Genomic DNA, 15964 nt, shown 5'->3' on the forward strand with positions numbered 1-15964 from the left:
TCTATTTTAAATCCAAATATTTAAATTTCATTTACACTCGCAGTTTTACCTTCTTAATAGTATGCTACCACCGTCTTACCTTTGAACGTTTCCTCCCATAAAACTACTTTGCAATAGCATTCCCATACCATACCTCAACATATCCAGTAAAGTATTACTTCCAAATAAAACTACCATAGTTCATGCCAAACACTTCTAATATAAAAAGGCATTCCCTCCATTTTATTTTGAAATGCTTTACTTTGTACTTACATAATTTTCCAAGACCACAAACCCATGGCAAAAAAAAAAAGTATGGGAGCAGTTTAAAATAACAAAGATAATAAATTCGATCATATTTTAATGGAGATAGTAACTTCCATTTCCACCATAAAAAGAGAATTTACAACAAAACAAATCAGTCCAAGGGCCTGTTTTAATTCTAACATACTATAGGATAAATACATATTCGATTGCCAAAATTAAATGATAAATTAACATAATCAGCTTTCATGTTCTTGTAATACAACAATAAATGGGAAAAACAAACTTATTGTCAGCCAACTGAATGTTAGCATGGATACAAACAAAATAAATGCCTTCTACACCTTAAGCAGTTCCAAGTTATTTAAAGATTCAGTCTTCAACAGGTCCCTTTGAAAACTGTACAAGAGCTTCTATATCAATTCACCACCATGAATCTATACCACAAAATAAAATCCTATGATAAATGTTACTCTGAACAAGCCAAAACAAAAACTACGGCTTCCCATATTGTTTAAAAACTAAAACCAACTGCAATGGGAACTCAGAATTTAAATTCAAGCTTTATTGACAGCCAATGCCACTGCTTTAACGTCACTGATACATGATGACTTTGTTACAGCATAGCCTGATTTCATCAGGAAAACTATTCAAGTAGACGATACATCGTGATTTCCTGTTGCTTGAAGTATCTCCTATCTTCCTCATCTACCAGAACCAGATTCAAGTAGTATTTGACACTGAATTTGTTGTTAATGTTGCGGTAAGTTGGTGTCAGCTCATAAGGGCTTAAGAATAATCTGATAGGAATTGACTCCCCTGAAGAAAGAAAAAATCTTTTAGTTTATAGATCTATAATGTTCAGTTCGCATCAATGCATATAGTCTTACATATACAGTTAATTTCATTGTTACATGCACAATAGCAGAGGGAACTTTCGTAGCATTGGACTTGGAATGCACATAAATTAAGTAGAAAACATCTAAGCATAATTTTAATCAACATAAATAAAAATCGCTGGACCCTATTTTAACTATTGCTTCGTTTACTAGAACAAAGTAGCAGAGTATGTACGCCAAAACAAAGTAATCACACAAATGCATTAAGTAACAAAGATGCTGTTTAGGTTCAATCATCGACAATCACAAGCAAGGGTTCGCTTGATGCTAGGGTGTCTACACTGCTATTTTCCATTATTGCATTCTGCCATGACAGAGCAATTAGCTGGGCAATAGCATATCCCCATCACCTCTCTGCTGTACCTTCACTGCCTGACTCTTCTAAAAATGAAATCAATGGCATTGGTGCCACTAGCCCCTAAATTTTTTTTGTCTCCTCCATTAGAAATCAATCCTGCAACCATCAGCAAAGAGCTGTATTAACCCCGACTCCTTTCTGTTGCTCCTCCATTAGAAATCAATCCTGCCACCATCAGCAAAGTGCTGAACGAGTTTGCTGGACCCTCCCCAAAAACAATAGCACTATAAACCAAATGGTTGCTTGCAAAAATGTCAGGCAATACCCTGTTTGGCTGTCCAACTTAAATGGGTTTGGAAGATATAAATTACTCTAGTGATTGTAGATATACCCTATCTTTTGTGAAGAATTGGGCATGAAAGACTCGACAGCTGCTTCAAGACTTATTTCACTAGTAGAAAATGATGTTTTCACTTTTCATTAAAGCGTAGCATTATGGCTTTGATCCAATAGAGGCCTCCCTCCAAGTAAAGGACAATTACAAATAAGCTTACGCACATAGCATAAAAAGGAAGAACAATTATAAATAGTTTATGCCAGAGAAACTAGAGAGAAAAATAATTTCCATTTTACCTGGGTACACCTCCCCAGGCTTATTTGACTTGTCCCCAAAACTAGGGAATACATGGAAACACGTCCCCTGGCTGTTCCATTGTATTAATGTTTGAGTTTTGATAATTTGTTTGACTTCGGCTCTCATATAAACTCTCATTTTAAATTATGTAAATGCTCTATAAAATATATAAGCATGAGAGATAGCATCTCAGGTTGAAGCCATTGAAAACAGACTAATCTGCGACACTAAATGTTCTGGGCATCTATGAGCTGAAGGCAGAGAAGACTGGCCTTCATAAAACAAATTCAATGCATGCCATCTTTATTGATTTCCTGTAGCTCCAACTGAATGCAAACCTTACAGAAGATGAATGTACAGCACTACTAGTGTAATAATTTCTTTCAATGTAAGAAATCTACTTTCCATGATCCCAACCTTCATCTCATATAGGTAATAGACTGCAATCAATAATCAAGATTTTCCATTCATCAATTCTCAGTTTATGGTAACCACAGCAATGATTTCTGACATCCATTTTGTAGTTTTTCAATCTGGATTGGACATTGTAATAATTCACCACCACTGATGAATCCTTAGGGTAATTCTCCCACTAACAAAAGCCTACTGGCTCATTAAATGTTTAAACAATATTATTAGATATTAATGTACTACAGTGATATATTAAAAAAATCTTGAATTTATCATCGACAAATTTGCTTAGGGTGTTTTTTCCATGCTTAACTCAAACATGAACATAAATATAAAGATAGTGACCTAGCATTTAATCGTCAGGTTTTAGCACATGATACACAAACTTACAAACATAACCTACATTCCATGTGGTAGGAGAGTTAATGATTGTGGGCGCAGTGGTGATAAATGTTAGAACTACCCTAATTGAATTCTTCTTTAGGGGATGTTTAAACTTTGTGCAGGATCGAGTAGCAAGGCATCCGCATCATCAGAAAGTTCCAGCAAATATTCTACTCTTATCCCCTTCAATATTACCAATATATAACATAAAAATGATGTTGAAATATATTTAGTGGACTTGTATTGAAATTTTATAAAACAATTTGAATGGTGAGAAAATAATGCATCTATCAATCATATCAACTTTATACAAAATACTAAATATACCTCTAACAGGAGCACCATCCATGAGTTCAAATTTGGCTAGGGTTTCTGTTTCAACGTATGTATTAGGTCCTGATCCTGTGGACTCTCTTCGTCTAATTTCAAGCTCCATGTTCTTGATCTTGATTCTGACAAGAAGAAAATATATTTTGCCGATGACAACATCTTTCAGGTGATACCTGGAAATTCACCAATCAGTTAAAAATATTTTCTTTCTATCAACCTTAATTGTGCTAAGAAAGTATCATGCACTATATAACTCACTTGCTTTTATTGTACTCAAATTCTATATGTAGGCAATCCTCAATGCCAACCTCCATCTGAAATAACAGAAACCCACATAAGAAACCTACCCAAATCTATAGTTCCCTAGTTTATTCAACAAATTAATCATGGAAGAAAGGCCTCCTTAGATCTTCCTACACACTTCAGCTCAACACAAATACTAATATTTAAATTTTTAAATGTGAGAGGCAACACAAGCATACCTTGATGCTGTTGTTAACAGGTGGAAGTGGTGTATAGTTCCGCACCTACAACAGAAACATACGGTTATATATAACATATTGCAGATCCAAAGAAATGACTATGCTGTACATCAAAATTATTTATGGACTTGCAAGCTATAGGAATCTACACATTTGTTCCACATCAAATATGAATAACTGTGCCAGAACACAGTGAAGTACCAGAAGTTGCAACTGATATCTACAAATACAAGAATATCCATGATGCCATTGTCAGATGATAGCCATAATAAATTGGAAACTTTCCTCAACTGTCCTGACCATACATATATAAATCTCAATGGGGTATTCCTGATAAACACCAGCTGATAATCCTTGCTTATTGCATCTTCCAAGTGTCTTTTGATTCAACTCCCATTTAGGATGGCATAGTTGGAAAGGAACCAATGTTATGAGTAGTTCAGGTACATACCTGAAACCATTAACCAAACGTTTTTGATCCAGAACAGGAAGATATCCCTTTCACTCCTGTAAAGAAATCTTCTTATTTATTATTAATCTACTGAGGGAAAATTTATACAACTCCAAGGCAATTAACTAAGGCTTTATGGTCTCATATCCTAACATGCGTGTAAAGATGGTAGTGTCCAAGCTCCTAACTCAAGCCACTGAAAATCTGAATCCCAAAAGTGGATGCAAGCCCCAGAGTTTGAGAACATTTCCTTCAATGCAAGCTGTATCATGATCTTAGGCATTTCCGTAGATATTGTCAAAAGAGACAATTGGGGAGGTTGAGAATGATCTTACCTCTCTAGAAACCTAGAATGGCCAAGGAATCAAGAATTAATGAGAAGATGTCTATTATCAAATGTAATAAAATTGATACCCTCTTCAAAGAAGATGATGTAACCATGCAGGAGGATCCATGGTAGAAGCTGAGATGCAGGGGGCTGCAGATGAGATGTCTCCTAGGGCACAATCGAATAATCGATGCTAGATTTGGGGAACAATCAGGTCTTCAAAGAAGGTGAAATGGAGCAGGAACTTTAGGATACTCAATATGATGACATAGATCTATCCCCTAATATTGGTGAGATAACAGCTATGTGCAGAATTGATAAGATACCTAGCTCTGAACTAGCAAATCAATCTTAATGATAGGCCCACTAAAGCTAAAGCAAGGAACTACGAGTCAAACACAAATATTGCTAAAAGTAATTGCAAATAAAGAGAGGCTTTCCTTAAAATCAGTGAAAAGATAGTGGACAGAACTGTAGATTGTAACCAGAGTGCCAGAGAGAGAGAGAGAGAGAGGGGGAGAGAGAGATTATCAGTTGCACAAACAAAACAAGGCAATAGCTAGCCAGTCTTTGGGGAAAAAAAAAATTGCCTGCAGTAGTGGGATGCAATTTGTTCAATGATAATTATGCCTTCAGGCTTCGAAAATGCGAGGGCTCAAGGCCCTGCAAAACAAAGGGTTTTGAGACAGCTCATTGTCAACAAAAACCCTAGCATATTACATCTTCAAGAGACTGAAAGGGAGGAGGCCATTTCTATTTCTAGCCTTGGACAGTATTTAGATAAATAATTCACTATGGCAAATGTCATTGGAACTTAAAAGAATTTAGCAACCATCTATAACCTAGGATTGGCGGAGAGAAGAAATGAGAAGAAGTGTTGGAGATTATGCAAATCGGCAACTTATATAGTTTAAAAATACATGAGGGAAGAAAACTACCTTGCATCAATATCTATGGACCTGCATCAAGGAAAGGTAGGGAAAAACTTTACAGGATGTTCAACAATGTTCCACAACGACTGGGAACCAGAGCAAGAGGGTTGAAGAACAACAAAAAGAGTGACGACAAGCTGCCAACTCAAGTTTAATGATTAATGTTGATATAGACATGGTTGCATATTGTCATTTATGTTGAATTTTCATAGGATCGAAAGAAATTGATGTAAATCTTTATCAACATTAATAAAATTAATATACCAAGTTGGAAAATTCAATTTTACAATTTAAATTCAGTAGTAATTATTTATTAGTTTCGTTTTGAATTTGCACAGATATATATACACACAACACCAAACTGTCAATTTTTTTAAAATAAAGTTTGTGTGTATCATCCGCTTCTGAACTTTTGAGCTTTGTGCAGCCTGAAGTAATAAAAACAAAAACAAAATCTGTGTTGTAATCCCTTGCATTATGCATAGTTTGAATTTTGAGTTTAAAATTATGAAATTATGAATGTTATATTGTTATTGCAATGACACCGAGTTATCATGGCATGACTGAGATGAGGTTGAGCATGAATCTTGACAAGTTGATAATAATGTTGAAACTAAATCTAATCATGCGCAGAAGAATACATCAATGATTGTGAAATCCATATGACTAGTTGCATTGCAAGTGTAAATTTTAACAGTCCTTCTAAAGGTCTAAACCATTGGCAAGATTTGTCAACGTTCCCTTTCATCCCAACTCTCCTCCAAGACAATTTGCAATAAAATTAAAAGACAACCCTGGTGCATATGAGACAATAGGTTGTGGAAGTGCCACTTTTGTAAACTTAACTTATTAATGCACTATTACCAGAGTTAATGCCAACCTCCTTCATATCCAATGAAAACAGGTAATAGAAATGAAAAAATTAACCACAGGGCTGATATATGCAGGGTTATGGATGCTCCAAGTAGTGATGACAATGCACCTTGATCTCTCTCTTTTATTTTCTCTAAAGTCGAGGGGTCATCAGAGATAGGTTTCTAATTCTACTATTTGTATAGGCCAGTTGCTCATATGCAAGTTTTTTCTTCTTCAAGCGTGGTAGAGGCTGGGGGAGCACAATATGGTAAGTGATGCTCACAACTCTCTTAAAAACTTATTCAATATGCAATTGTAGGACGAGGCAGATGATGCCATTGGCAAATTCTGCAAATTCTTCTTTGCCAATGGAATTCCATTCATGTTGCTCAAAGTCTTTGTAGTAAGGATGTAATGGCAAAGGCAGAAAGGGCAAGACCATCAAATGTGCCACCCCAAGAGACAATTTAAATACAACAATTCGGGAAAAAACTATTTCATGATAAATATGCTACATGAGAAAATGAAGCAATCATTGGTCCCAGTGGATGCATCATGGTCGTGGATGTGTGGACAGACATTAAGCATCAACCACTCATCAATATCCTGATCAGATGCTAAAAAGGCCCTTATTTTCTCAAGGCAGTTGACTGTTGAAGGCATCACAAGCATGTTGGTTTCCAGTTTCACATCCTCAAAGATGCTATAGAGGTGGTTAGCCAAGTAGCGACAACCACAACTCATATGTGTAAAATTGAAGGGATGTAATTGAGGCAGCTTATAAACATATTTGATGGACTCCTTGTGTGCATGAAATGAATAATACAGGCAAATATATAGAAAAGATTGTTTGGATCAAAGAAGCATTCAATGATGCTAATACATACAAATGTTTCTGTCCAACCACCACACTTAACCTGCACTTTTCAAGACCACCTACTAAAAGACATTCTTGAAAACCTGTAAAGACTAGATATGCATCATATATAATTCTCTTGGAGAGAATTCCTGAGCTAAAAGAAGTATTGCAACTAAGATTTGTGACAATAAAATGGATGGAGGACATAGTGAAAAGTGATGTTTTCTAGGTGATGCAAAATATATTTTCTATGATTACTCCGGTCTTCCAAAATTAGATATGCAGATGCCAGAGCACCTATCCTTGTGGAGGCACATGTATTTATTATGTTTATGTTGGATAAATAGCTTCGTAAATTGTACACCTATACAATTTAATACTCAGGCCTCATTTAAGATTTTGCTCCCACCAGCTTAAAATTTTTAACCTTATCTGGCACTGGAGTTATTGGTCCTTTGTACGGCCTTGACGGGCTGGAAAATTATATTAAAATAATATCTCCTTATTAAATTGTTTATTATTATTATTATGGTCAATATTGTAAATCTTGTAAATATTAGAATGTTTCTAGCATTGTTCTTATTCTTTCATTATTACAATGTTTCTAACAACAACGATTGTTTCATGATAGAAACAATGTCTTTGTAAACTATAAATTAGTGTCTTGCTCGATCATTTTTTTATTCAATGTTTTACCAATTACATTTGTAATATGGTATTAGAGCAAGGTTTTTTTTTGAAATGTTTACAATTCCTTAATTGAAATTATTTGCTCTAAAAAATTTCGAAATTATTGTGGAAGTGGCTTTGCAGTAAAATTTTCACACAACCATGAGTTTTGATTTACAACTTAAAGTAATAAGTAAAACTGAAAATTTGTTATTTTATTATTAAAAAAATATTTGACTTTAAAAACTTATTCTAATTTTTTCAAAACAAAGAACAATGAGTTGTTCAAACAAGTTTGAACAACTTGTTATAATGAGTTGTTGAAACTTGTTTGAAGAACTCCATGTTCTTTGTTTTTTAAAATTTAGAATAATTATTTGAAGTTAGAAGTTAATAAAAAAAATAAAAATTTAATAATGAATTAACAAATATTCAATTTTGTTTACTTGTTAATTTAAATTGCAACTCAAAACTCATGGTTGGATAAGGTAAACCAACTATATTTAGCATGGCGATATGAGGTACAACTCATCCAATCAAACACAAAGACAGAAACACAGGACAATGTGGAGGGACAAGAGAGAAGGCAGGAACAAGTTTTCAGCTAAGGGAACACACAAAGGAGTGGGCAATCAATAAGAAGGCAAGGGAACCAATCTTCATTTCATTCAGATGACTCCACCCAGACAATAACTCATCTCAACAGAACTCATCAAGATGAGTTACAAAATGAGTAGTGAAAAACAACTCAAAGATATGCCACAACTCATCTGGAAAGAACCTTTCTCCATCTTATATGAGCTTTTAATCCATCTTATAAGAGCTTCTGCCTTTTTGCCACAGAGATAGCTTTTGCCTTTCTCCATATTAGAAACCGGTTCAAAGGAACATTTTTTCTAAAGTTTGGCTAAAAGCTCATAGATTCCTTATGTCCCCAATGGATATATGTTCAGATCATTATCCCTCTAGCGAACACAAGAACAGTACCTATAGTATGCAGTGGAAGGGAGGTCCCCTGCACCTCCTTTCTTGGCTAGTTAGGTCCCCCTTTTGTTCATTGTTTGCTCTACAATTCTAATGGGTTGGTGGTGAGGGGAAAGGTAATAATTGCCTCATCAAGATCAAATGATTCCAGCTTGCATGTAGTAGGGGCCTTCGGCTTATTTCCAGCTTTCACCAGCCCAGCAGGTAATTAGCGCCTTTGAAACAAGGCTACCAATTACAGCATAATACTCAAATAGAACTAGATAATTCCTTTCAGTTTGTTTCCAGCTCAACCAGCCTAAAATAATTCCTTTTGGTTTGTTTTGAGCTAATGTTTGGGGCAGAAACAATAATAATGGAAAAGGGGGTGGGTGCATGGGAGGGGGGGAGTTCATCTAAGAAGATGGGAGTATTGGGAGGCTATCAGGCGAATAGTTTAGAACAGTCCACATGACAACTATCGAGATGACTAACAGAATTGTGATGAGTACCACTTTGTTCTCAAGAAAGGTTGTCTAGTGTACTAGTGAAATTGCCAGTTGTCCCCCCCATTTGGGCCTCTACAAGAATAATTTTGGTAGCGAGGTTCAATTGGACCATCAATGTAGGTTACACTCGAACAACATTGAATGCATCACCAACATCCACCTAGAGACATGTAGTGGTTTTGTAGATATATGTATACCTTATCCAACTACATGTGTAGGATCTCACATCAACTTTTTATGTTATTTTTGTGGCCATTCTGGCCATACTTTTTCCTATCATATAGGGTCTTCGTGGGTCTTTCCATGTTTTTTTTTGCTTCATTGACCATTTCCATGGTCTTTCTCCAAACCATGGGGGAGTTCTCAGATCAACAAACATTAAAAATGCTTTTTTTTCATGGTTGCCTATGTTGTTCTATATTTTCCTCCCAGCACCATGTGACCTATATTTGAAGTTCTTCCTCTCTACATTATGTGGTTGCTTGTCAGAAGTTGAGCCACAATCACTGACAACAACATCTACCGTTGCAAATTTTTAAATGATTTTTTTACCTCAATCAACTCACGTTTCGTTTCGTTAGGCCTCTATAAAGCCATTTTTTCTTGCTTGAACTATTGCCCATGTTTCCACTTCACAACCTAGGTTCTCAAAGCTTTAGGCTCCATTTTCTCCACCTCACTTTGACCTTCTTTAATCATCTAGGGCTTTTCTGAAACCTTATGTTTCTTGGTTGGATCCAAATTTCGATTACAAATTCTTGTTGGGTGTTTTGCAAAGATTTATGGGTCTTTTCCCATTTTTTCTTGGTCTTCTATTTTGACACAGTGTTCTATTAGCATTAGGAGATAATACATTAATATATTGTTTAATCTTGTTTGTGTCTAATTTCATATTTGTATGTGCATTGACCTTGTAATGCCCATCTAACCTTGACAAATTATTGGTGGTGCTTAGAGTCGTAATTAGAACACTAGGTAGGTTTTCCTCTAATTGTTCTTCCTAATTGTCATGTTCCTTGATTTAGCTTGGCAGTGTTATTTATATAAGGGAAAATGTGATATTGAAAGATGTGTTCAATAATAGCGGAAATTATATAGTTGTTGGGTCTCTTACCCTAACTCCTATATTGATGACTATTTGGATTATCATAAATGAAAATAACTAAGTTTTAGTTGAGATAGAAGTGGTTGTTCTTGCCCTAAACTATTATGATAAGATGAATGGATATCAAAATAAATAATAAACAAAGTAAAGAAAGATAACTATATTTGAGTTGAATAGATGTTTTAGTTTAAGTTTTCTTTCTTGCATAATTAAGGAAATTGTAATGTTTAAAGGGCAATTAAGTAAATTATGAATTAAGTCATTTACAAACTAGAAGTTACTTGATAACTAGGTAATTCGAAATCGGAAACTAAGTACTGTTGTTAAAGAACAATGTTAGGGAACTTGTTAGGACTCTTACATCTAGAGTTAGGTAAACAAAGCAATTTTTAAAAAAAGTTATTCAATAAACTTAGAAATATTTAGCATTGTTTTTCTAGGTTGCCTGGCAAGGTGTTACAATTGGAGAACATATATTCACATAGATGTTATCTTTTAAGTGTTGACTATTTAAGAAAGGTCAACTATACATTTGGAAGGTCGTTCGAATGACTCTTGAAAAGGATCACTTATCACATATTTATAAGAGATCATCGATCTCATTCTTAGGAAGTAATCTAACATCTAGCGCTTCATATATTCTGCGATTACTTCATTCACACAACAGTTTGATGATAGAAATAGATTGAATATTCAAGTGCGCAGTGGAGAAAATCAGGTATTGTCTATGGTTGGGAGGGCAACAATAATCTAAGTCATTGTCCATGATTAAACAAGCACTAAACAACATGGTATCAAAGCAAGCTTAGATTCAAGGTAAACAGTTTATTTTGTTTGCCCCAATGATAATCATTTAAATGTCGCCCGTCAAGGCTTTTGGCAAGGAAAATGTGTACATGGAAAATCTTTTAGGGTAGTATAAAGAACTAGTGGAGTTGATACAGAAAAGAACGAAGGAAGTAGAGGAGGAGGAATTGACTGTAGAGGAGCACAATCTATTATTTGTGGCTTACAAAAATGTTATTAGAGTATGCAAGGCATCATGGCAGATCATTTCCTCGATTGAGCCAAAGGAAGAGAGTCGGGGGAACGATGAACATGTTGTGAACTCACATCTCATTCTTTATTGAGCTATGGGATATTGTTGTTGTAGAGCTGACTTCTACGCATTCTACTTGGTTTAGCCTCACACTTAACTTCTCTATGTTTTATTAAGAGATTTTGGAAACTCACGCAAGGATTACATTTTGAATATCAACAAAGATTTAACATAGTTCAATGTCAAGTAAGGACTTCTATTTTTGTTATTTTTCATTATCATTGATTTCTATAAACTCTACTCAATAGTATAAGCATGTCCTGTCAAACTATATTTGGCACAACTCTTGAGTTTACATGTTACATGGGTAATAGAAGAAAGAATTGACCAAAGATCTCACGGCATCATAAATAGGCAAAAGTTGTCTCAGCATACTTCATCTCTAATTTCAAGGAATGTGATGAGGATTGTCTTCACATTCGAGTAAAATCATTTGGTAATAATTGTGCTAACACTACTTGTAACAGAGGAACCACAAGAACAGTCATCAATCACATTGAACTCACAACAGTCGCAAATATATATTGGGCTAGAGAGTCACAACCTGAGCACACTCAAAGGGAATCCATCATTCTTGTGATGGTCGTATAGAAGGCATTGAGCATTTTATCAGCTTGTATGCATAGGAATCATCTACCCAAGTCAAGCGCTAATCACAACATGGACATTGGAGATTGATTCTACTTGTCAGGAGTTCAAAATTCAACAGCAAAAACTACAATGCCTGGAAGCAATTTATGATGACAATCTTTGAATACAGATGGAGGCAAGGAGGAGGAAAATTTTGATAAGAAAAATCAAGAAGCTATGATCCTCATCAATCTTTTGGTCACAAATAATCAGCTACCACAGGTTCCTTCTGGCAAAATAGCTACAGAAATCTGCAGCCATCTAAAAGGTTCGCATGAAACTTTTAATAAAGTTGAGTACTCTTCTTAAAGAACATGCCCTTCACAATCATGATGTATGAACAAGTGCTCTTGTAAGATCATCTCAATTAAAAAAAAGGGCATTCAAGATTAGTTAGAAGCAATTCAATGTAAAAATGAAGAAGCTATGGTGATGATTACCCAAGAAAGCTTCCATCTTCCTATGACCACTTTGTTCAAACTCTCAATATTGCTTCCACTCATCATGGTGTAACATTTCTCAATCTCTACACAATGCTTTTACAACATGATTGTCGGAAAAAACAATTTGGCATTTAAACCAGCTCATCTTCCAACAAACAAGCTTTCTCAACCAACTCTCAAGTTTTTCAGTCTTCTCCATGAAATCTCTTTGCATAGTCATCAAAAGGCCTAAAGAAGAAAAATATTCATTGCAACTATTGCCATAATACTGATCATATGATCTTGAAGTATTATAACCACTTAGTTGTGAAACCAAGCAACCTAGTTCACAACCTGAAGCACAAGTAGCAGAACACACTGAGATAATGAGTCCGCCTTTTAAGCCATCATGGCTAAAAAACCTGCAAATCATATAAAATTGTTTGCCTAGTATATTGATTTTAGTGCCTCCAAAACACATCACTCATCGTAGGGAATGGTTCACATTTTTTGAACCATTCGTAGATTCAATCATTTTTGGAGGAAGGGAAGTGTACACCATTGTCAAAAAGGGAAATATACAAATAAAGTATGAAGGGAAGAAACTGATTTTTCTTCATGTATACAATGTTCCAAAAATGGAACTCAACCATCTCTCCATTAGTCATATTCGGAGACATCATTCTCAGTTAGATGTGACCTTCACTTCACATCAATGTTGTATCATTGATAGGGAGACTCTATCTAATATTGTCGAAGGTCTTGATGATCAAGGTTTTTCTAGACTTGTTAAGAGCTAGTTATGGCAGCCTAGTGCTCCTCTATTAATACGCTCTGGCATCAGAAGTATGGGCACTTAAATATGCACTTCCTTTTTCAGTTTGTTAAAAAAAGTCTCATCATAAGACTATAAGGGATTCAAACCTAGAACCTTGGAGTTTGTAGAGAATCTTAGGGTGGGTTGCAGCATAGCACTCCATTTCCAAATGGTGACTCCTAGAGAGATTCAAAGGTATTACAATTGGTCCATGTTGATAAGTGTGGACCTATGGCTACTCCTTTTGTTACTAGGTCTTGGTATTTTTTGCTTTTTGTTGATAATTTCAGTTGTAGATTGTGGATGTATTTCCTTCATCAAAAATCAGACGTGGTGGGCATGGTTCAAAAGTCCATAGCATTTGTAGAAAAAAAGTTTGGCCAACAAATTGTTACTCTTAGAAATGACAATGAAGGAGAATTTTGTTCCTTTGTCTTCTCCCATTTTTTGTAAACAAGATGGCATACAAAGCCATGTAACAACACCCAACACCCCTCAACAAAATGGTGTCGTTAAGCATAGACACCGCATGATCATCGAAATGGTCCAATCTATGCCTGATATAGAATGTTACAAAGAAATTTTGGGCATAAGTAGTCAATATTGTTGTTTATCCTCTTAACTTCTCTCCTACAATAGTTGTCAAGAAACAAACTCTAGAAGAGACCTAGTTGGGTCATAAGCCTAAAACTACTCATCTCAAAAAATTTGGCTCCACTACTTTTGCCTGGATTGCCACTACTAAGCGCACCAAGTTGGATGGTAAGAGCTAGACATTCATGCTAACCGGCTATGGTAATAATCATAAAGCCTATTGACTAGTTGATATCGAGACAAATCATCTCATCTCAACTGTCATGTGGTCTTCGATGAGGAATAAGGGTCATCTCAACATTCTCCTCTACTTATGGATTCTGAGGATCACCCTCTCAAGGCTCAAAACTAGGGTATATGTCTTTAATTAGGTCCACTTGACGGGAGAACTCTAGGTGGGCAAGCTCCAACTATTCCTATTCCTACATCTCATCCAGTTGTTGCTCTTGCAGGATCACACAAACATGTCAATAAGCCACCTAATTTTCCTCAAGAATCATCTGATCTTCTCTTAGACAAAGTTGCTCCCATTCCACCCCTTGCTATTGATGTTGGCACTTCTACTCTTTGTACTAAATGGTGGGCTAAGACAATTAGCGATCTTCATGAAGATACAAGTCCACTGAGGGCAGAATTGCTTGAAAGAAGAGCAAACCTTCTAATTATGTGAATTTGGTTCTCATTGCCAACACTCATAGTGTGTGCAAGCCTCAAACATACACAGGCGAAAAGGATACTTTAGTGAGAAGAAGCTATGAAGACTAAGGATCATAGTCTATTGAAAAATAACACTTGGGTTTTGTCAGATCTTTCAAGGAAGAAGCCCAGCAGATGCAAATGGGTCTACAAAGTCAAACACAATGTTGATGTATCTTTAGATAAGTACAAGGCCAGTCTTTGTAATGTCCCCTTTTTAGCATTCATAGCATGATGTTGTCGTTAGCCTATTTCCCCACGGTCCCGTAGGCTAACTAGGACATTAAAGGGGCTTAGAGGCCATTTGGCCTAGATAGTTTCAGTTGCAAGTCTTTCTGAGGGATTTTGAGGCAACTTTGTGCATACTTACTATAGTAAGTCATCTTGGGCATGGGTGGACATCCAGTGGCAGCGGTATGTCGATGGTAATTGTTTAAAATCGGCAAGAAGACTTGTTTATCATTGATAAGATTTGTTTTGCATTGATAAAGCTATTTTATAAAGTTAAATTTAAATATTTAACTTTATTAATGCATAGACTATAGTTTGTGGGAAATATTTAAACTAAAAGAGTCCCCTTTATTTTATAACACATTGGAGACATAAGTTACATAAAAGGAGTTATGTTTTATCCCACATTGAGAAAACGAAGGATGGAGCTCTTGTGAGAACACTATAAAAGAAATGGAAGAGCTTCTTTTAAGCAGGTTTGGAAATATCAAAAAAATTGGAGAATTTGCTGGAGATTATGTCTCAATAGTTTGGAGGACGAAATCCCTTCAAGCTGGAAATCTTGACGCCATTGAAAGATATAGTCTTGAGATTCAACATAGTAGCAATCCGAAAAAGCAGGTACGAAAAAGCAGTCCGAAAAAGCGGAATCGAAAAAGCAAGGTAAAAAAGCGGATACGAAAAAGCAGTCCGAAAAAAGCGGAACCGAAAAAAGTAGGCTGAAAAAGCAGTCCGAAAAAAGCGGAACTGAAAAAAGCAGGCTGAAAAAGCAGTTCGAAAAAGCGGAACCGAAAAAGCAGGCCGAAAAAGCCGTTCGAAAAAAGCAAATCAGAAGGGGCAGCATTGAAGAAGATTATTACAGCCATCTACAACCAGGTTCCTTTATTAGTATTGTTTTTTAGGGTGTTATAAGTTTCAGCTGTAAGTGTGCATTATACCAGCATTATCATTTTGTAATCCATGTAAATGCCAAAAGTCTTGGCCATATTTCATGAGCATTGTATTAGAAATTTCATTGCAAATTAAGAAGATAATAGTTGCTGGTGTCATTTAAGCAATTTAATATCATTATTTATTAGCTAGTTAGTTTGTACACCAACTATTTGTAAAAATGCCAGTTGGC

At 35.6% G+C, this 15964-nt stretch overlaps 1 protein-coding gene across 1 annotated transcript in view; it reads right to left on the minus strand.

The window, feature by feature from the left end:
• Positions 1-452: 452 nt before the first annotated feature.
• LOC149536571 (vacuolar protein sorting-associated protein 26B) overlaps positions 453-15964 on the minus strand; it is a 196201-nt gene continuing 180689 nt past the window's right edge. Inside the window, exons 9-12 of the mRNA XM_089803004.1 lie at positions 3682-3726; positions 3458-3513; positions 3197-3372; positions 453-1062 (exon numbers count right to left, since the gene is read on the minus strand). Coding sequence (XP_089659130.1) covers positions 890-1062; positions 3197-3372; positions 3458-3513; positions 3682-3726 — 450 coding nt within the window. The 3' untranslated portion in view covers positions 453-889. The remainder of the gene's footprint in view (positions 1063-3196; positions 3373-3457; positions 3514-3681; positions 3727-15964) is intronic.

The sequence above is a fragment of the Cupressus sempervirens genome, chromosome 10, assembly GCF_028749045.1.
Source record: "Cupressus sempervirens isolate cs-2001-9-10 chromosome 10, ASM2874904v1, whole genome shotgun sequence".
Lineage (NCBI taxonomy): Eukaryota > Viridiplantae > Streptophyta > Pinopsida > Cupressales > Cupressaceae > Cupressus > Cupressus sempervirens.